The following is a 23419-nucleotide window of genomic DNA, read 5'->3' as shown; positions in this document are numbered from 1 at the left end:
TTAGTGAATATTTTTTCCCATACTGTGGGCTGCCCTTTTGTCTTGCTGACTGTGTCCTTTGCCCTACAGAAGCTTTTCAGTTTCAGGAGTCCCATTTATTAATTGTTGATCTCACTGTCTGTGCTACTGGTGTTATGTTCAGGAAGCTCTCTCCTGTACCAATTCATTCAAGGATACCACCTAAGTTATCTTCTAAGAGGTTCAGTGTGGCTGGACTCTTTGATCCATTTGGACGTAAGTTTTGTGCATTCTTCTACATGCCAGCATCCAGTTATGCCAGCACCATTTGTTGAAGATGCTTTCTTTTTTCTATTGTATATCTTTAGCTTCTTTGTCAAAGGTCAAATGTTCATACGTGTGTGGGTTAATATCAGGGTTTTACATTTGATTCCATCGGTCTACCTGTCTATTTTTGTGCCAATACCAAGCTGTTTTCAGGACTATAGCTCTATAATAGATCTTGAAGTCAAGGATGGTGATGCCTCCGGACATTGCCTTGTTGAACAGGATTGTTTCGGCTATCCTGGGTCTTTTGTTTTTCCATACAAAATTGATTATTGTTCTTTCAAGGTCTATGAAGAATTGTGCTGGTATCTTAATAGGAATTGCATTCAATCTGTAGATTGCTTTTGGCAGGATTGCCATTTTTACTACATCGATCCTACCTATCCAAGATCATGGGAGATCTTTCCATTTTCTGAGGGCTTCTTTAATTTCTTTCCTTAAAGACTCAAAGTTCTTTCAATACAGGTCTTTCACTTGTTTGGTTAGCATTACTCCAAGGTATTTTATGTTGTTTGTGGCAATTGTAAAGGGTGATGTTTCTCTGATTTCTTTCTCAGCCCTTTTATCATCTGTATATAGTAGGGCTACTGATTTTCTTGAGTTGATCTTGTAGCCTGCCACTTTGCTGAAGGTGTTAATCAGCTGTAAGTGTTCCCTGGCAGAGTTCATTGGGTCATTTAAGTATCATATCATCTGCAAATAGTGCAAGTTTGACCTCTTCCTTTCCAATTTGTATCCCCTTGATCTCCTTTTGTTGTCCTGTTGCTCTAGCTAGAACTTCAAGTACAATATTAAAAAGGTATGGAGAGAGTGGACAGCCTTGTCTTGTTCTTGATTTTAGCAAAATTGCGTTGAGTTTCCATCCATTTATTTTGATGTTGGTTGTTGGTTTGCTGTATATAGCTTTTATTATGTTTAGGTATGTCCCTGTTATCCCAGATCTCTCCAGGACCTTTATCATGAAGGGTTGTTGGATTTTCTCAAAGGCTTTTTCAGCATCTAGTGAGATGATCATGTGATTTTTGTTTTTCAGCTTGTTTATATGGTGGAATTCATTGATGGATTTTCGTATGTTGAACCATCCCTGCATTCCTGGGGTGAAACCTACTTGATCGTGGTGAATGATTGTATTGATGTGATCTTGGATCTGATTTGCCAGTATTTTATTGAGTATTTTTGCATCAGGGTTCATGAGGGATATTGGTATGAAGTTCTCTTTCTTAGTTCTGTCTTTGTGTGGCTTTCGAATCAAGGTTATTGAAGCCTCATAGAAATAGTTTGGCAAAGACCCTTCTGCTTCTATTACGTGGAATAATTTGAGAAGAATTGATATAAGCTGTTCTTTGAATTTCTGGTAGAATTCTGCACTGAGGCCATCTGGACCTGGGCTTTTTTTGGTTGGGAGACTTTTGATGACTGCTTCTATTTCCATAGGGGTTATACTTCTATTTAAATTGCTTATCTGTTTTTGATTTAATTTTGGCAAGTGATAGCTCTGCAGGAAGTCGTCCATTTCCTTTAAATTTTCAAATTTTGTGGAGTACAGGTTTTCAAAGTATGACCTGCTGATTCTCTGAATTTCCTCAGAGTCCATTGTTATGTCCCCCTTTTCATTTCTGATTTTGTTAATTTGCATGTTCACACTCTGCTGTTTGGTAAGTTTGGACAAAGGTTTGTGTAGCTTGTTGATCTCAAAGAACCAACTCTTCGTTGTATTGATTCTTTGTATTGTTTTCCTAGTTTCTACTTTATTAATTTCAGCCCTCAATTTGACTATTTCCTGGCATCTACTTCTCCTGGGGGGAGTTTGCTTCTTTGTGTTCTAGAGCTCTAGCTTTCAGCTGTGCTGTTATTTTTCTAGTACAACTATTCTCCAGTTTCTTTGTGTGAGCACTTAGTGCTATGAACTTTCCCCCGTAGCACTGCTTTCAAAGTGTTCCATAGGTTTGGGTATGTTGTGTCTTTATTGTCTTTGAATTCTAGGAAGTCTTCAATTTCTTTTTTTATTTCTTATTTGACCCAGGAACAGTGCAGTTGTGCATTATTCAATTTCCATGAGTTTGTAGGGTTTCTGCAATTTGTGTTGTTGTTGAATTCTAATTTTAATACATGGTAGTCTGATAAGATGCATGGAATTATTCTAATTTTTTTGTAGCTGCTGAGGTTTGATATGTTGCCATGTATGTGGTCGATTTTTTGAGAAGGTTTCATGTGGTGGTGAGAAGAAGGCATATTCTTTTTTATATGGATGAAATGTTCTATAGATGTCTGTTTATCACAGTTGTGTCATTACTTCTATTACACCCTTTGCTTCTTGTTGTGTTTCTGTCTGGTATTCCTGTCTAGTGGTGAGAGTGGGGTGTTGAAATCTCCCACTATAAGCGTGTGGGGCTTTATATGTGATTTAGGTTTTAGTAATATTTCTTTTACGAACGTGGATGCCTTTGTATTTGGGGCATAGATGTTCAGAATGGAAACTTCATCTTGGTGGATTTTGCCTGTTTCTCCTAGTGTATCTTCAACACCTGAGATTCTCTCTTCCATCTCTTGTATTCTGTTGGTAATGTTTGTATCGGTAGTACCTGACTGTTTGCCCATCTTTTCTATTTCCAGCCTTTCTTCAGATTGTGTTTTTTGCTTATTGTCTGCATTTCAGTTTTCAACCCTTGTGCTGTTTGAATTGTTTCTTGCAATTTTCAGTTTGTATTTTTGTCCATTTGTTGCATTTTATGAATTTTTTGGTTTGTTCTTTCTTCCATTTCTTGCATTTTTTGGTTTGCTTTTTCTTCAATTTCCTGCCTTTTTTGGTTTGTTTTGTCTTCCATTTCTTTGAGGGATTTTCCTATATCCTCTTTTAGTGCAGCTATCATTTTCATGAAGTTGTTTTTAAGATCATTCTCTTCTGCTTCATTTGCATTGGAATGTTGGAGTCTTCCTGGTGTGAAGTCTCTAGAATCTGGTGGTGTCTTATTTGTTTTTCTGTTGCTGAGTGTGTTTTTATATTGTCTCTTTCCCATCTCTTCTTCTATTGGGTTCAGAATAAGCCCCTTACTAGTCTGGTGGTTTGGGGACCAGAGTTCTCTTTCGGTGGGTGCAAGCAAGTCCAATACTCTGATAGTTCTTCTATTCCTCGTCCTAGTTCTGGTCCTGTGGGTGGAGAAGAAGGCCAGGAATCTGGGTTGCTTAGCCTCCCACGTGGTCCCCTGGTCACTTTGGTGGAAGAGAAGACTTGGGATCTGTGGTGTGTGGCTCCTGCCAGGATGGAAGCTCTGTGGCAGTTCCCAGGCAATCCCCAGGCACTGGAATTCAGATATTCTTAACATCAGATATTTGCATTATGATTCATAACAGTGGCAAAATTACAGCTATAAGGCATTAACAAGGTAGTTTTATGGTTGGGGGTCACCACAACAAGAGGAACTATATTAAGGAGTCCCAGCACTAGGAAGTTTGAGAACTACTGCGCTAAGAATTCAATGAGCTGTTTGTGAAAGTGCATAGCTCAGTATCTGGTGTGTGGACTTTTCATAATGAGATGTTTTAATTACTTATTTTCAGGAACTGTAAGTGTTGGGAAGAACTGGATAGGGTAGGCTGCAGCGCCAGAACCAGAAGCAACCATAGGGTGATGGCTTGGTAGAATATCCTTTGAGGGTAGAGCAGCATCTTGGGTTTCTGTAATATACACTGGAAGCCATCCTGGATCAAATATCTGTGGCTGTAATCTAAACTCATTGGGAATTATTTACTTACTCATCTTTTCCAGCTTCAGTAAAGTGTAGTTGACAAGTTAAAATTGTACATGTGGCATGATGTTTAATATTTGTATGCATAATGCATAGAGAAAGGATTAAATAGAGCTAATTAACATGCCTATCACCTGCAAGTGTACATGATGTGTGTGTGTGTGTGTGTGTGTGTGTGTGTGTGTGTGTGTGTGTAGTGTCTAGGGGATAATCTCTCAGTAATTTTCACATTCACAATGAATAGTTGTAGCCATTGTGTTTGATAACGGGTCTCCAAAATCTACTGCTTTACATAACTGGAGTTTTGTGTGATTTAACCAATTATCTCTCTGTTCCTTTTCCTGCTTTCCCAGTCCCCACACCACCCTTTCCCCTCCATGTCCTAAAAGAGTCTGGACTGAATGGACTTCTGTTTTAGACTTTTGTTGTATGGGGACATGCATCTGAACTATAGGATAGCTCTAATCAAAGTAACTAATTTTCTTCTGATTGTCCTAGGTCAGGCCATGAGTCCATTATCTTAACACCATTATCTTAGCACAAAGATATTGTCCATGGTCTTTCTAACACATCTATAGTAAGAACTGACACTGGGCACTCCACTCCCTATTGCATTTTGCACCATAATACATTGCTTCTTTCTAGATGGATTCTAGAATGTTAACTGGAGGACAGATGCCATGGCTTACCTCCCAGCAATCCTAGGGCTGAGATAGGAATATTGCTGTGGATTTGATGTGAGCCTGGGCTACACAGTGATCTCTAGACCAGCTTGGGCTACAGATTGAAAGATAGCCTCAAAATAATCAAACAATAAAAGAGCAAATTCATAGAGAGAACAAAAAGAATAAGACTCATTGCCTTTTAATACTTCTCCTTTATAAAAAATATGAAATTATGTAGAATTAAAATCAAGCTTGTCGTTCTCTATTTAAGGATCTGTTCTTGAAACCAGGATCAAAGAATATGTTTATTCTATTTGATAGACTAGCTAAATGAAGTTCAATTGGACCCAATGAGGAGAGAGTAGCTAAAAGCCAGACCATCATCTATTTACATTAACTGAAGTAACTTTCCTCAAATACCTTGAGTTTTTCTGGTGTCTGTTCTCCTAAGGTTAATCAGAACTTTTCTTCTCCACAGGAAACATAATGGATTCTCAGTTCTCTGTAGACACATGTGAGCTTGACATGCTTTTCTGCAGAAGTAAGCCACAGTGCCAGATTCAGTCACCTCTCCCCTTAGGAAGGGTTAATGTCCCATCCCCAGCCCCCACACTTGTCTCCCACATTCTTGTGGTTCAAGGTTTCTAAGCAATTTCTAGGACACAGTGTATGCTTCAGTACTATTACATCTAAGCCCTAGAAAACAAAGCTGCTGAACTTAGGACCTTTATTTCATAGCTTTTTCTTCCTTCCTGTCTAACAGTGTCTCTTAAGCCTAATGGAGGAGGGCACAGAGGGCATTTATGAAACAGCAGTCATGACCTTTTGGGAAACTAAAATAAACAATTTTCAGGATCTCTAATTCTCAGAGCAGACCTGGTTATGTTTTTACACAGCACCATTCCAGCCCCCCCCTGTTTAAAACATTGTTAGCTCTCTTTCAGTCCTGTCCCAGTCCACCATTCTTAGCACAGGGCCCCTGTTATGCTTGTTCTAATGCATTCTGTGCTTGGACACAGGTCGCACAATCATCTTCACAACCCACCACCTTGATGAAGCTGAGATGCTCAGTGACCATGTGGCTGTCCTCCAGCAGGGGAGACTCAGATGCTATGCTCCTCCTGCAGGTCTTAAGGATACCTATGGTCAAGGCCTCACCCTGACTCTCACCAAACAAGTAAGAAGTGCCACTCATTTATTTCACTGGGGATTCCCTGTCCCATTTACGTCACCAGAAACAAAGTGCAACAGTCATGTCCTACTGGAGGTCTTTTGTGCATGATATCTCAGGAACCTAAAGAACTCCTTCCAGTTTGAGCAGTGAGGGCTATCCTCTGTGAGCTCTAGGGCGCATTTAATCTTTTAGATAGAAACACAAGAGAGGTCAAAATGACCTTCAATATACCAAAAGTCACTGTCAGGAAATGCGATGGCCAAGGAGTTCTAGCAATCATTTTGACAGTGATATTCTCTTCCGGAGGCTCAAACCTTGCCCATCGTAGAATTAGAGCAGCCAGAAGATGGAACAATTATGTCTGGGAACTGAGAGATCAAACCTAAATCACATCTGTAGTCGTTGATGCCTATTGTCAGCCAGGAAAGGAGCAGAGATTCTGGGGATAGAATCCAGAAACTCACTATCAAGGTCCTTGTGACTGTCTTATCCTTGGTGACCCTCAAAAAAGTCTGCCATTGACTCCTTTGAGGGTGGCTTCTCTTTGCCTTTTCTCTAGTTGAGGTTATCCAGAGAAGGCCCCTTTATCGTTGACTAAGAATCTGACTTCTCACGTTTGGAAACAGCTTTTTAGCACAACTGCTAGGATTTGAGTCTCCATGATGATTTTTCTGGGAAGGAGAGCATTATTCCAATGCATCACTCTAAATGTCTCCAGGGCATTTGGAATGAGTATGGGCACATGGGTGAAGAGTAGGCTTGCCAGGGTTACTGCTGTAGATTTATGCTTCATAATATAGAAAAAGGGGCCTTGGAGAACGGCTCAGCTGGCAAAGTGTTTGTCTTGCAAACATGAGGCATTGAGTTAGGAACACAGAACACACATAGAAATGCCAGAGTCGATAGCATACACCTGTAATCCCAGTACTGAGAGGCCAGTAATTATCCCTGGTATTTGCTGGTTAGCGAGCCCATCCTAATTAATGAACTCTAGGTTCAGTGAGACACCTTGCCTGAAAGGAGATGTTTTCGGAGGGTGACCTTGAACTTGTCCTCTGGTTTCCACATTGGTGCACATGTGTCTGTGTACACATACACACATGTTACAAAAGAAGAGAAAATGAGAAGCACATCATTGAAAGGTCCCCTCCTGCTTAAATGCAGCAATCTATCCTTGTCTTGGAATTCTGAAATAGCACAGATATGAGCATATTGCTAAAGAAGTTTGGATTGATCTTCCTTACTGTTTTCTTACCCATTTCTCTTTCTGGTAGCCCTCTGTTCTAGAAACCCAGGAGCCCAGGGATGTGGCTCATGTTACATCCTTGATACAGGTCTATATTCCACAAGCACTCCTCAAAGATAGCAGTGGAGGTGAGCTGACCTACACCATCCCCAAGGATGCAGACAAGACCTGCTTCAAGGGACTTTGCCAGGCCCTGGATCAAAACTTACAGCACCTGCACCTGACTGGATATGGCATCTCAGACACCACTTTGGAAGAGGTACCTGCTGATATGGTTTATGTTTCCATGACCAGTTCCATATTCAGAGAGATGTGGATGAATGGGGAAGAGATGGGGACTATTGTGTATATTTATATATTATTTGTTTTCAAGCTCTGATTAGAAGACTGTATCAATTACGTTTCTTGTTGTGATCAACTACTCATGACAAAAACAACTTAAGGGAGATATGGTTTATTTCAACCTGTAATCCCAGGGTAGGCAGTCTATCATGGAGGGGACATTATGGCAGCAGGAGCTTGACACAACTGGTCACATTGTATTCACAATCAGGATGTACATAGTGGTAAATGTTTGTCCTCAGCTAGTTTATTCCTTTTTATTCGGACAGGACCCAAATCCAAGGAACAGATCAACTCATTTCAGGATGGGTCTCCCCATTCAACTGACCAATCAGGATAGCCTCCCATAACCATTCCAGAGGCTTATCTTCATACTTACTGCAGATCTCATCTTGACATCTGAGATTAATTGTCACAGTCTTTTATAGTGGGAGCCCAAACCAGAATTTCACACACTCGACTGGTGACTAGTATTCAAGCAAATAGCGTTCCTATATGTGAGACCTGAGATGTGTTTGAATTGGAATCTGTAGATGAACAGTCAGTCTTCAGTAGGGGAGGAGTCTGCCTTCCCTGTGGTCTTCTGTTTGGGAGCTATTGTAAAGAGAAGCCTTTCTTTGAGAGAAGCCTTCCTGCCAGCCTGGTTCTAGAGCCGCATCAGTCCCAAATAAACACACAGGAGGCTATATTAATTATGAAGCTGTTGGCCTTGCTTGTTTCTTACTGGCTAGCTCTGACTTAAGTAATTACCCCATAATTGTTAATCTAAGTATATCTCTTACCGGAGAAGTTTCCGGGCTTCCTACCCCATGGCGTTACATTTTGACTCTCTGTGTTTCTCCTACCCAGAGTCCTCCTGGACTCTTAGTCCCACCTATCTTGGTTCCCTATTGGCCCAACAGTGCTTTATTGGCATAATCACAGGACTTCCCACATCAAGCTATGATCCCACATCTATGTGCAAATAGATGAGCATTAGATGCTGTATCACACACATAGTACTGAACACTGCCATGCTTCCTGTCCCAAGCTCCCTCTTTACTCTGACACCTGGTACTCTCAGCTCTTGGGACTCTGCGAGAACATCCATTACTCAGTGCAGTCCTATCATAGTGGCCAGCTAAGGGTTTGCTCATATTTTCTTTGAAGGAAAATTCTGGGCTATCAAACCCAATTGAAAGCAAGTTCCTGATCTTACACCTACTGTGATCTACATTTACTTTGCTATTAGCTATTGAAAGTGCTGCAGATTAAAAGCTAACAAAAGGACAAAAATTAAAATTAAGTAAGGAAATATTCTGCTAGACTTTACTTTAACTTACTGGTTTCAGGAATAATACTAGTGACCAATTATTTTGTTGTTGTTGTTGTTGGTAGGTATTACCAATCTGAACCACCTATTAGAAACTTTGGGTAGCTGTAGGAATTAAAATGACCAGTTTTCTAAGTTAGAGTGAGCATTAGAAAGAATTTAGATGGAAAAGGCACTAAGCTGTGTTTGTGGTCCTGAAGGCAAGACAACCCTTGAGAAATCACTAGATGTACATGTGTTTTCCTTCCTCGGCAGTAGTAATGTTGGTCTTGGTTCTGGGACCTATTGCTTTATTTTATTTTATTTTATTTTATTTTCCAGTTTAAATTTAGATAAGAAACAAGGTTGCTTCACAAGTCAGTTCCAGGTCCCTCTCCCTTTCCCTCCCCTCCTCCCGTGCCCTCCCCCCAACCCCCCCCCCGTTATCCCCTCATTCCCCCAGGGAGGGTGAGGCCCTCCATGGGGGTGTCCATAGTCTGTCATTTCATATAGGGCAGGGCCTAGACCCTTCCCCAAGAGTTCAGGGTGAGAGTGCACCTCACATTGTTCTATGGGAGGGGACCTATTGTTAACTATGGCTAATAAACACAGCCCAGAAAATGAACACATTATGGGGGAGTGAGGGAGGGATGGGCAGGAGGGGAAATCATACCTGCCTGATTTTCATTATAATGGCTTGTTAAAATTGTTCTATTTTGCTTCTGTTATCAGTTGTTGCTGTTAATCTCTTACTGTGCCTAATTTATGAATCAGACTTTACTTTAGGCATGCATTAGGGAACAAAAGTGCAATTACAGGTTCTGTGTCTGTGGGTTTAAGTAATTACAGGTTGCGACTATTCAGAAATAGCACTGTGTATATTGAACATATGAAGACTTTTATTGTCATAATTCCTCTGGATATTAATACAACAATTATTCATCTATAACATTTGCCTGGTATTATATATGATATATAGTTTAGAGATTAGTTGTATGAAGTAGACTATCAATAGGCTGGATACAAATACTATACCATTTATATAAAGGACTTGGGCAATTCTGAATTTAACTCTCTGTGGATACTCACCTGCAATGAATACTTAGTGATAAGCATTTGCCTATAGAATTCAGGAACAATTATTGGTTTTGGAATGCAAAGTCCATAGGCAAGGGAGGGTCACCAAAGTCCCTAATTGATATCAGTCATCAAAAAATTCGTCAGAAGTCAATATTCATAGATGAGTGTAAAACAAGAAGATTCATAGCCTTGTAAGGTACTTACTTTTATATTTGTAACACCTTTCACTCTCTCCAGATGGCATCATTCCTATTTGTAAGTGAGGAATCTGAGCCTTGATAGGTGCCTTTCTTTACCCCCAAGTCACCCAGCTCATAAATGGTGCATCTGCATGTGAATTAAAGATTTCTGGGAATGAAATATATTCTTTGAAGATGCTTGGTCTGGGTCATACTCTATATTGTATTGACCAGCAGGGATAGAGAATACCTGTCCCTACTATCTCTACCCTTTCCTTTTTGATAGAGTAAGAAGAGAATGCAGAAGCAAGTAAAAAAGCCTTATATGTGTTCATGGTGTCTATGATCTGTCCTCTGGGGCCAATGATTGCAGTCACCATGACCCTAAGTCATGTTGACTGTTTCCTGCTGTTATTCCAGAAGCCTTGATATGAGTTAAGCCTGGGAAGAAATTCAGGGAGTCTGGACTCCCCATCGTCATTCAGTGGTTTCCTCTTGTCCCCTCACTGCCACTGTCTTTTCTTCATGATTCCTGCCCTGGTAAATTCTGTGTTTACTATGTGACTTGCTCAAGAAGATGGAGCCCTGGGAGGGCTATGCTTTCCTGAAACCCTCCAAACAAACAAACAAACAAACAAACAAACAAAAAACCCTGCACAATTTCAATACAAACATGGTGCTTTTCCTGGGTATTTGCAACCTGTAATTACTTGAACCCACAGATATAGAACCTGTAACTGTACATGCTTCAGAAGACATGCCCACGTTCTGAGAAAACTACTGTAGAGAAACTGTCAGCTTCATCTCAGACAATTCTGTTTCTACATATTTATTTCATGTTATGTGTATGTGAGTATACACAAGTGCATCTGTGTGAACCACATGAATGCCCGAACCCTCAAAAGTCAGAATAGCAAGTCAGATCTCCTGGACCAGGAGTTAAAAGCTGTTTCAAACTACCATGGGGAAGCTGGGAATTAAACCTAGGTCCTCTGCAAGAGTTGTAAGTGCTGTTATGCACAGAGCCATTGCTCCAACCCCCTTCAGACAGCTGTAAGTCCACATGTTTATCCCTCTGATCTCCACGATGTTGGATCAGGAACTCAGTGTTGGTAAGCCTTAGTTGTTTTTGATTGTTTAAGATGGAAAAATGAAAACCACACAGGGATTCTATCACATCCTAATGGCTATCATACAAACAACAAAGAATGAAGAGGATGTGGGGAAGGGAACGTTTTTATACTGCTGATAAGAAAGCAGATTAACCTGACCACTGTAGAAATTTCTGTGGAGATTTGTCAGTATAACTACCATGTGATTCATCTGCACACTCCTGGGTATATACCTGAGGGACTCTGAGTCAGCCTATCAGAGACATGCTTGCAAATCCATGCTTACCAAAACACTATCCTTGCAGTGAAATTCTGGAAATAGTCTAGTTGTCCATCTGTTGATGGATGGCTTAAAAGATCTGCATATGTAATACTCTAGTTTCATTCAGATTATGAAATTATGTCATTTGTAGGAAAATGGGTGAAGCTAGAGATCATCAAGATAAGTAAAACAAGCTATACTGAGAAACACCACCTTGTGTTACCTCTTATATTCAGAATCTAGACTTCAGAAAAAGACTTGAAAGAAGAGAGGGGATTATTTGAGAGAAGGAAGGGCACCAAGGAAGGGAGGGTAGGAGAGGGCCATGCAGATTGAGCCGAGGTTTGCAATAGATTTGAATGACAATGTCATAGATAAATATGTGCTAATAAGAACTAAATCAATGAACAAACAAACACACAGACAAGAAACAGAACAGATTTCAATGATATTCTGAGTATGAAAAGTATTGGGTACATGACTTGGACAAAGGAGTCAAAATGGTAATGCCCCCTGTCATCTTGGGGAACTATCACCTTTTGGAGTAACAGTGGAATTACATCATATCCATGCCTGAAAGTTCACCTGATCTTCAGGGACTTTCGATAGATTAACAGTCTTCCCAGTGCCAATGTAGAAGACCAGGACATGTCTGAGCCTCCTTTTCCTTCTAATGTGTGATCCGGGATTCGTTAGCTGTCCTCCTGAGTGCAGGTTTACAGGCCTGCAGCTCATTGAACTACATACTTCAATGTGACTCAGACACATTTGTCACCCCTTCTGGAGTTTGGAAAACAAGTCTAAATATTGGACAAGAAGGCTGGTATTTGACTAGTTGGGATCTTGAGCCTGCACATGTCAAGTTTTCCCATAGAAGTAAAGTGCTGCTGCCTTCAACAGCTGCCTCACATCCTGGGTCTTTGGGGCTGGAAGGAAGGGCTGTTCTTAGTCTCTGTCTTTCCTGGGTAACTTGCTGTTCTGTTTTGTCTTGTCCTGAGAAACCAAACTAGTTCATAAGCTAAGCAAATGCTCTCTCTAGGGCAGGTGACCTTGTGCATTTTGGGGACAGAAGACAAATCAGCTTTTTGGATGAAGAACACATATCATTGAAATAACACATGTGTCAGTACCTAGATACTTACCTACACTTAACACCTGTATGTCAGAAAGAGTGGAAATCCCTTTCATGTAATTTGCATCTTATTTAATCAAAATAAAAGAGACCAAGTACCTTTGTTAATATTTATCAGTAAGAAGAGAGAAGCTTTGGGGAATGCTTGCCTTTGATGTTTAATGTGCTTTAACACAGTGAGTCCGGTCTTCATCTTCTGGGTGAATGCTTATGTAGCGTTGAGATGCTTGCCAAACTACTGTGGTTTATGTAATCTATCAATGCTATTGCAAGAAGAGGCCTGAGAAAGGTTGGCAGGTATAATTTTCACCGAAAGGCTTGTTTATTAACAAGATAACTCATGCTCTCCTCAGTACATATGCTCCTCTTCCCTCTTTTCTGTCAGTCTCTCAGGTCTGGTTAGGTTTTCAATCACATGGGAAATTAAAGTGGAGAGTCTGCAGAGGCTAGGAGAGCCAGCCCTGCTGGTTGCATGCTTGCTTTGTTTTTGTTATTCACATAAGTAGAAATTTCCTGAGCCATTTTCTCTTTTTATAAGTTTTATTTCATGGGAAAGAAAGATAAATAGAAAAATACACCATGGTGGGCTACAGAATGCTGCAGTGGGTTGAAGCCAGTGAGGACATACATGTTGGTCAATATTATATTGTTACATCATCATCATCATCATCGCTGTTGTAGTTATATTTGGAGCTCCGTGCTTCTGGAAGGTTCTGTGAAGAAGTTGGAACTGAGTTCTGGTGTTTTCTTTCCCCCACCTCTAGTGTGATCATGATGCACATGGAGGAATCCATTTTGGAATCCATCCTTGACGCTGTTTGTGCTGACCATGGGGACTGAAGGATAGGAAGGGTGGATAGGGGAGGCTCCAGGCGCTAGTCCTGGACTTGGAGCAGTTGAATGAGAGGCCTGCTTCCACATCATTGCTAATTCATGTTCTCACATGAAACAATAGCTCCAGGCACAACCTTGATGACAAACTAGCAGTTGTGGAAAGAATCACAATGTAAATTCAATGGGAAGAAGCTGTACACATAGCGTGTCATTTCACAGTTACATCATACCCCCACTTTTATTTAAAATAAATTGTTTTCACTCACATCATATATCATAACTATGGTTTTCCTTCCCTCCTCCTACTTCCAGATCCACCTCCTTTCTGTCTCTCATTAGAAAACAAACAGATTTTAAGGGATAATAGTAAAATAAATTAAAATATAGTAAGATAGAACAAGAACTTGTGCATCAGAATTGGACAAGACAAACGGAAAGAAAACAACACATGGAAAGGCACGAGAGACAAATACACACGTAGAGACCCTCTTGTTTGCCACTCAGGAATCTCATAAAAGCACTAATCTGGAACCCATGATACATATGTAAAATATCTATAAGGTAAAAAGACAGAAAGTAAAATAATAATGGAATGTAAGATTTTTTTCAAATTTTGAAAGATTTATTTATTTCTTATATAAATTTTTATTTAAATTAGAAACAATCTTCCTTTACATATCAATCCCAGTTCCCTCTCCCTCCCATCCTCCCATACTTCCCACCAGTTCCCCCATCCCATCCCCCTATCCAATCCCCAGGAAGAGGAAGGTCTCCAATGGGGGATCATCAAAGTCTGTCATATCATTTGGGGCAGGAACTGGGTGCTCCCCCATGTATCTTGGCTGAGAGAATATCCCTTCATGGGGAATTAGCTCCCAAAGTCCATTTGTACACTAGGGATAAATACTGGCTCCACTGCCAGAGGCCCCATAGACTTCCCAGACTTTCCAACTGACACCCACGTTCAGGGGTCCTGGTTCGGTCCCATGCTGGTTCCCCAGTTGTCAGACTGGGGTTGGTGAGTTCCCACTTGCTCAGGTCAGGTGTCTCTGTGGGTTTCCCCAGCATGGTCCTGACCCCCCTTCTTATCATGCCTCCCTCTCCACAACTGGACTCTAGGAGTTTGGCTCAGTGCCTAGCTGTGGGTCTCTGCATCTGCTTCCATCAGCCACTGGATGAAGTCTCTATGATGGCATTCAAGGTAGTCATCAATCTCATTATAGGGGAAGGACATTTAAGGTAGCCTCTCCACTATTGCTTAGACTCTTAGTTGGGGGTCATACTGTGCATCTCTGGACATTTTCCTAGTGCTATATTTCTCTTTAAACCTATAATGGCTCCCTCTATTAAGGCATCTCTTTTCTTGCTCTCCTTCTCTATTCTTCCCCTGAAATATTTTAAAAAGGAAAAGTACTGGTATGGTAGTCTGAGATAAGGACCATCAAAAGAAGTTGAGTTTGTTTTTTTTCCCAACCCCCTCATCCACTCCCCAGGGAGAGTGAGGCCTCCCATGGGGGATCATCAAAGACTGTCACATCATTGGGGGCAAGAGTTTGTTTTTTGTTGGCCATCTACAACTGAGCTTGCAGTCTACACTTAAGAGTAGTTTATTTCCCTGGAAAGACTCTCTTGGACAAATCTGAATTTTCATTTGCAAGTAGTCTCCAATTAGAAATAGCTTCTGGGTCAGTGATGAGTTCTAGGATCTCTATCTGGTATAGACCCATGCAGGCCCTGCTGCCTCAATCTCTTGAGTTCATTCATGAGTTGATCCTTGAGCCCTGAAGTGGGATTTGATGGAGACATCCTGTTCAGTGCTGAGTGTTCCATGGTCTCACTATCTGTATATTGTCTGACTGTGGGTCTCTGTATTTGTTCCCATGCGCTTCAGGAAGCTTCTCTGATAATGGATAAGCAGGCATTGATCTGTGAGTATAGCGGAATGTCAGTAGGAGTCATTTGGTTTCTTTTTTTTTTTTAAAGAACAGCAGTATTTGGTTTTACCCTGGGTTCCTGGGTTATCCAGTGTCAGGCTTTTGGTCACCCAAGCAGTTTTGGGTGTGGTTTCCATCTGGTGGAGTGGACCTCAAGTCAAATAGGTATTTGTTGGTTACTACTATAAGCTTTGTGCACCATTAAGCTGGTGTATCTTACAGATAGGACGCCATTGCAGATCAAAGGGTTTACAGATGAGATGGTGTTTACATTTCTCCTTTGATACCATGTAGAGTAATTATTGTACCAAGAATACTATCCCATAGGGTCAAGGCTCAACTTCTCCATGTTGTATGAGTTGTGTAGGTAATGTCTTCAGCAATGGGACCTTGCTGCTGTTGGTTTATAGAGAGCAATAGATAGCCTTGGCAACAGCCTTTTTTGTTTAGGGGTACCCATGAGACCCCTTTGACCAACAACTCAATTATATGTAACCCAAGATCTATACTGGAAACTTCATTTGGGGACACATGTCCAATTGGGGCTCTGGCTTCCTTATTACTTGGTGATTTCATTTATATCATTTTCATATTTGTATATATTTTAGGAAGCTTCCTTTGTATTAGGTTTCAATACTACCTCTCAAAACTCAATTTTAGCTGTCTCTCCCCATATTCCCGCCTTCATCCACCTCTCCATAGCCCTCTACACTTGATAATCCTGTTTTAGTCCCCCCATCCCATCCCATCCCATCCCACCCCATTCCATCCCCTGCCATCCATCCATCCATCCATCCATCCATCCATCCATCCATCCATGCATCCATCCATCCATCCATCCATCCATTCATCTATACATCCATCTATACATCTTTCCATCCATATTTTATTACCCTCTCATAAGGAGCTCTATCTGCCCCCACCCCAAGTCCCTTATCCTAAACTCAGCTTCTGTGATTCTATGGATTATAGCTTGGTTACAACTGACTTAACAGCTAATATCCACTTATAAGTGAGTACATACTGCATTTGTCTTTCTAAGTCTGAGTTACCTCACTCAGGATGTTTTTTTTTTCTTGTTCCACCCATTTACCTGTGAATTTCTTTTTTTTTAACTGCTAAGTAATTGTCTATTATGTAAATGTATTCTGTTTTCTATATCTATTCCTGTATTGAGGGATATCTAGGTTGCTTCCAACTTCTAGTTGTTATAAACAGAGAAGCAATGAACATGATTGTGTAATTGTCCCTATAGTAGGATGAAGTATCCTTTGGGTATATGCCCGAGAGTATTACAGATGTATGTTGAGGCAGATGGATTCCTATCTTCCTGAGAAACCCCACACTGATTTCCATAGCGACTGCACAAGCTTTCAGTCCCCCAAGCAATGGATGAGTATTTCTCATACTTTACACCTTTGGCTGCATCAGCTGTCATTTGCTTTATGGATCGTAGTCACTATGACTATTGTAAGATTAAATCTCAAAGCAATTTTTGATTTACGTTTTTCTGATGGCTAAGGATGTTGAACGTTTCTTTAAGCGTTTCTCTGCCATTTGAGTTTCCTCTTCTCAGAATTCTCTGTTTAGATATGTACCCATTTTTAAATTGGATTGTTCCTTTTCTTGGTATACAATTTTTTTAGCTCTTTATATTTTATCGATTCTTTGGGAATTTCACATCATGCACCCAGTCCCACTCATTTCCCAGTCCCTCCTTACCCATCCCTCTCCCCTGTAGCATATCCTACAAAAGAAAATTTTAAAAAATATTAATTAAAACCAAACCAAACAAACAAACAAAGTTCACTTCATTCCTCCATATTCCCCACCTCTCCAACACATTTTCATTTGTTTTAATGTCTCTGTTATGTGGTATACCCTTTTATCCTCTCAGCTTTACTAAAATATGTTCAATGCAAACAGTCACCATCTAGTTCAAGGGTCCTAGATTCTGGTACACTATCAATTCTGGAACCTCATCAAAATTCTTCTGGGATATCTTGCTGTTGCTCCAAGTCATGGTAATCCTTTGGCTATGGTTATTAAGGACTAATCCCTTCATGCACTCTGGCAGATCACAGATCAAGTATATGTTGGGGTGGGCCAACTCAAATTCCTGGATGTGGATCTGGGTGGTAGCTGATTTGGTTGCTCAGAGCTACTGTGACTGCCCCACTTCAGATGAGAGGTGGAGGCAGCTCAGATGTTCATGGCTCCAGTGGACTCTTGGACAATAACATGGCCCCAAATGATGGCCCATACCTGGGTATCCGCACAGCCTTTGATGATTACAGGAACTATGGACATCAACACATCCACTTACTGTGATAGGATCATGAACCCAGACATGGCCCTTTGCAGTAGCTTAGGCCTGGGTGTCACCCTGGCTTTGGTGATCATGCAGGCCATCGAGATCAGTATGGCTCAACTGACGGTACAGCCTTAGGACACCAACTCGGTCTCAGGTGGCTGACCAGACTCGAGTGGCCTGCATGACCCTAAGTGTTTATAGGAGCCATGGATATCAACTAAGACCTTGTCTGCTATAGAGCACAGACCCAGACATGACCCTCAGCTGCAACTTGGGCCTGTGTGTCACCATGGTCCTGGGTGGCAGTACAGGCCACCCTGATTGATTGGTTTAACCCTGGTAGCAGCATGATCCTGAGACACCAGCATGGTCTTAGGTGGTTGAACCAGCCCTGCATCTCTGGGATGAAGCCTACTTGGTCATGATGGATGATTTTTCTAATGTGTTTTTAGATTTGGTTTGCCAGTATTTTATTGAGTACTTTTGCATCAATGTTCATGAGGGAGATTTGTCTGTAGTTTTCTTTCTTTGTTGCATCTTTGTGTAGTCTGGGTATCAGGGTTCATGAGAAGAATTTGATAATGTTCCTTCTGTTTCTATTTTGTGTAACAATTTGAGGAGTATTGAAGTTAGCTTTTCTTTGAAATCCTGTTAGAATTCTGAGCTGAAGCCATCTGGTCCTGGGCTTCTTTTGGTTAGGAGATGTTTAATAACTGTTTCTATTTCCTTAGGAGTTATAGGTCTATTCAAATTGTTTATTTGGTCTTGATTTAATTTTTGTATGTGTGACCTATCCAGAAAACAGTCCATTTCCTTTAAAAAATTCCAGTTTTGTGGAGTATAGGTTTTCGAAGCATGATCTGATGATTCTCTGGATTTCTTCATTGTCTATTGCTATGTCTGCCCTTTCATTTCTGATGTTTTAATTTGAATATCTTCCCTATACCTTTTGGTTAGTTTGATAAGGGTTTGTCTATATTGTTGATTTTCTCAAAGAACCAACTCTTTGTTTCATTGATTCTTTGTATTGTTCTCCAATATAGAAAGTATTCAATTTCTTTCTTGACCCATTTTCATTCAGTAGTGAGTTGTTTTGTTTCCACGAGTTTGTTAGCTTTCTGTTGTTGTTGATATCCAGCTTTAATTTGGGATGGTTAGATTGGATACAGGATTTTATTTCAATTTTCTTATATTTGTTGAGATGTACTTTGTGTTCCAGTGTGGGTCAGTTTTAGAGAAAGTTCCATGAGGTGCTGAGAAGAGGGTATATTCTTTTGTATTTGGGTGAAATGTTCTGTAAATATCTGTTATGTTCATTTTGTTTGTAAGTTAGCTCCAGTATTTATTTAGTTTTTTGTCTAGATGACCTGTATATTGGCAACAGTGAGGTACTGAATGAAGTCTTCTGCTATCAGTGTGTGAAGGCGAATATATGATTTAAGCTTAGCAGTGTTTCTTTTATGAACGTGGGTTCCCTTGTGTTTGGGGTATAACTTGGTATGCCAGACTTTGTTGACTCTCCAAGGAAGGCCTTCCTTGTCCCCTCTGAAGAGTGGGTAGGGCTGGGAAGGTTGAAGGCTGGGGGGGGATAGAAGAAGAGGAGGAGGGGGAACTGGTGTTGGTATGTAAAATATTTTTTAAATATAAAATTATAATGTCCTCTTTGTGAATTTTTCTTTCCTTTCCTTCTGATTAGTTTGGGTTTGAAGTCTATTTTGTGAGATATTAAAAGGCAGCACCAACTTGCTTCTTAGGTTCACTTGCTTGGAATATTTTTTCCATCTTCACTCTGAGGTGATGTCTATCAGTCACGTTAAGGTATGTTTCTTGGATGCAGCAGAAGGAAGGATCCTGGTTTTGCATCCATTATGTTACACTGCATCTTTTTTTTAGGAGTTGATATCATTAATATTGAGATTTATCAATGATCAGTGTCTTTTGATTCCTGATATTGAGTCTTGTCTTTGTTGGATATGTGCTCAGTTCTTTGGTTGTAGCTGCCCCCTTTTTATTCAAGGCAAGTGTGGGGGCTGTGAGGTCCCTGGTAGAGAGTGCTTCTCTGGGTTTGTGAGTGACACAAAAAATGGATACAGGCTGGGAGGAAAGGCTGTGAGGGGCCTCAGGAAAAAGTTTGGGGACTGGGGTCTAAACCAAGGTTGGAGACCCCAGGAAATTGTTTTAGGCAAAAAGAGGGGTTTATACAGGCAGGCTGTTACAGGAATAAATAGTAACTTTGGATAGGTTAGAAGGTCAGGAGAGATAGGCAGGGCAGCCTAATGTGGCCAACAGATGGAAAGTGTTCTCGTGCATTGGTGGCCGACACATGGGAATTGAGGTGTGTTAGAAGGAAGGACACAGAGCCTCAGTGGTAAAGAGCTAAGCTGAGTCTGTACCAAGAGGACTAATTTCCAGGGAAAGACCTCCTGGTACATTAGATTCTCCACTGTAATATGACTTATATGAATTTTTTCTATATTTTAAATACCTCTATTGTATTACTATTAACTTTTCCCCAGTATTTGTATTTGTGCTTTACTTGTATGTGTTTGTATGCTTTGGGAATTTCTCAATCCTCTTTCCCTTTGACCTTTCTTTTAAAAAAAACATGTTTATTTATTTATTTACATACAATAAAATCAATGTTATCAATTTTGATTACATAGAGCCCACTACCTTCTAAATACAGGAGTTGTTTATATCAACTACCTTCTTAAATTGTTAATGTATCTGTGACTCATGTCTGTATATTATTTTGTTGTTGTTCAGACTGACCTCTCTCCTTTAGCCATCTTAACAGTAACTACAAGAGGTAATAAAACAATCGCTAATTGCTCTGGTGATGCTGCTGGAAGTGATTTTCTCCTTTCTCATTTTGTCTGTGCTTTCCACATCATAGATCCTAAATAAATATTGACTTATTAAATCTTAAGTATTTACTTTTCTTCTCTCATAAGGAACACTTGATTTATAAAAGGTTGCTTTTCTTAAGGGAAAGCACAGACACAGGTTAAAATACACACAATGCATATGAGACTTAATGAAACACAACATAACACCATTTGGATTGGTTTAGCCATCTTAAATTACAAAAAGATTAAGTGCCTTTAAAGAATTTTCTTTTGCTTGGTGTAGTCTGTCAATGTCTCTTTATAGGAGCATTGACTGCCTTCTACTGTGGCTATTGACCCCCTAATCTGGTAGCTCCTCTGCGTGCTTTCTTTTTGTTTATCCGCATTTTGCCTGATGACTTTCTCGGAGTTGAGAAAATCTGCTAAGAATCTTTCATGACTCAGTGTAGCTAGAAAGCAGATTTTGCCTTAAAAATGCAAGGATGTTTTTTTAAAAAAATTATGATTTATATACCCTTAGCAGTGAAGCTGACATTTGAAATTGGGTTGTTCCTTAGCTTTGCTAATAAACAATTAACTCGGTAGGTAAAGACACTTAATTCCCAGCCTGACATCTGGAAGGTTTCCCAGGACTCACCTGGTGAGAAGATCTGACTCCAGCAACTGCCCCCTGACCTCAGCACACACTCTATGTCACATTTATGCACACATACGCACAAATACACTACAGTAAATAAATAAATTGATGTAAACAAAAGAAGCATTTTCTACTGATGCTTGAAAATAGGGAAGATGCTGACAATGAACAGGTTTACCGTGTATGGGACAAGAGCCAAGGACCAAGGATAGCAGCAGAGCTTGGACGGACAGATGAGGCTCATTTTCAGCAATTCTGAAGCCCAGTCACAATTTCTTGTGTAAGGCAAACTTGGTGAATTTTACTCTTTGCTTTTTTTCTCCTGTGTGGTTTTATTTTTGTTCTTTTGAGGTAGGGACTCACATGATAGCCAGCGTGGCTAGGACCTCCTGTGTAGCCCACGGTGTCCTTTTTGTTCATTTGTGTATAATAATATTGTAGGAATGTCAGGTGGGCATTTCTTCCAGCCTGTTAAGTCCTGGAGAATTGAGTCCCTTTTGTCCCTCTGCTGATGTGAGCTTGGATTCCTGTGGTTCATGACTCAGTCAACCCCACATGAGGTAGCAGCATACAGAGGCAGAGCCTGAACCTGAGATAAAAATCAAGCAGTGGTTTGATCTGTTTTTAAATTTTCTTTCTTTTTGGAGGAGGCCAATTTCTAAGAATAAATAACTCTTGTCCAGTTTAGCCACAGCATAGAGACTTAATACCCTGTCTGGCTGGAGATACAAAGATGCTACCCAGAAGGCTGGGATATGGTTCAGTGAGTAAGTGTGTTTGCTCTGTAGGTATAGGAATCCAAGTTTGAATACCCAGCACCCATGTAAAGAGCTGGTCATGGTTGTAAGTGTCCTTGAATCCAGCTTTGTGGACACAGACAAGCAGGTCACAAGAGTTTCCTGGCCAGAAACTTTAGACAAATTACAAGTCTCTGGTTTGAAAGTTTCAAGTCCATAACATATTGACTGACAGACTAACCTAAAGTCCTGTTTTGAGCTCTGCTTGTCCATGAATGCTCATGCTTACCATACACTCATGAACACACATCCCAGCCCCACAAAACACATATGCTATTTACAACAACAATAACAATAGCAGCAATAAACAATCAAGCAAGGTCATGAGCCACAGGCCTCTGGATCCCTCGTTAGTCACCCCCAGCAGGAATTCCTATTTTCTTGACTTTTACATCCTCAGGGCTTCACATGGCACAGTGACCTCACTGTGGGTTTGCACCGTCTCCTTGTGAGTAGACTAGGCTCTTCTCTTGTTTTTTTTTGGGGGGGGCAGTATCTAGAAGATTCTAGGGCTGATGTTATGTCTCTTTGCTCCTTACTGCTTGGTAGAGTTGGTCTGGTCTATTCCAGCAAGGAGAAATTTGACCACCCAGGTGAGAGCAACATTTTATAGGCTTTCATTAAAAAGTGAATTCCTTTATTTTTTGAGGACATACTTCGGGATTCTCTGATTTCCATTTTCCTCTGCCATCATTTTTTGGCATGTTACAAGTTTCCCCATCTGAATTAACCATTAGCAGAGAGCTTACTCTGGGTCATCTCCCTAATTCTGTCACTGTCACATGCTTAGAAGACAATGGTCTCTTTGATGCATTTCCTTCTTTAGATCAGTGGTGACTCATGGAGTCTATTCCCTTCATCCTTCCCTATTCATTCATTTCTGCAGTTTCTTACTTTGATGCTCAAACCATATCAACCTTGGCATGGTAAGTCTTTCATATTGGCGTCTGTGTCTTCTAACAGTCCTCCTTTGAACATACTTTACTATCTGTCAAGGAGAGCTTCCTCCATCACACGGTGGTGGCCCAGCAGGCCTCTAGAACCAGCTGATTTCCCTCGAAGTCCTGTTTTCTCCATCTATTGATAGGGAGGCAGCTGGTGGCCTTAGTTCTGTCTTGAACAAAGCTTGCTATCATTGAAGCTTCTCCTTCTACCTAAACATTGAGAATCAAGAGCTCAGTTCTACTTGATGTAAGCGTTCATTCATATTTCCTCTGTGATTGTTTGTTCCTATCTTGTCTGGCAGTGGGAAACTTGATTCCTGTCTGTGATGTTTTCCTGTGTCCCCTGACCTCCAGGTCACTTCCACAGTGCCCTCCTGGGTGATCCTGCTCCACATCCCCTTCAGTTTGCACTGGCCCCAACATTAATGTGCCCCCTCCATCAGTAGAAGAAAAAGAGGAAGGCAGAGGAGAGAGTAGGTTTTAGATTCTTGAAAAGGTGTTCTTGCTTTCTCTGCTTCCCTCTCTCTCTCTCTCTCACTACCTCTCTCTCTCCCTCCCTCCCTTCCTCTCTCTCTCACTACCTCTCTCTCTCCCTC

General features: G+C 40.7%; 1 protein-coding gene across 1 annotated transcript in view; it reads left to right on the top strand.

Annotated features, from left to right (window-relative positions):
• The window catches only part of Abca13 (ATP binding cassette subfamily A member 13), a 423762-nt gene that overhangs the window by 220135 nt on the left and 180208 nt on the right, over positions 1-23419 (top strand). The window contains exons 40-41 of the mRNA XM_040746666.1: positions 5716-5873; positions 7145-7375. Coding sequence (XP_040602600.1) covers positions 5716-5873; positions 7145-7375 — 389 coding nt within the window. The remainder of the gene's footprint in view (positions 1-5715; positions 5874-7144; positions 7376-23419) is intronic.

The sequence above is a fragment of the Mesocricetus auratus genome, unplaced genomic scaffold (genome assembly GCF_017639785.1).
Source record: "Mesocricetus auratus isolate SY011 unplaced genomic scaffold, BCM_Maur_2.0 Super-Scaffold_100006, whole genome shotgun sequence".
NCBI lineage: Eukaryota > Metazoa > Chordata > Mammalia > Rodentia > Cricetidae > Mesocricetus > Mesocricetus auratus.
The sequence above is the reverse complement of the archived record's forward strand: the minus strand, read 5'-3'. Positions and strand labels throughout refer to the sequence as shown.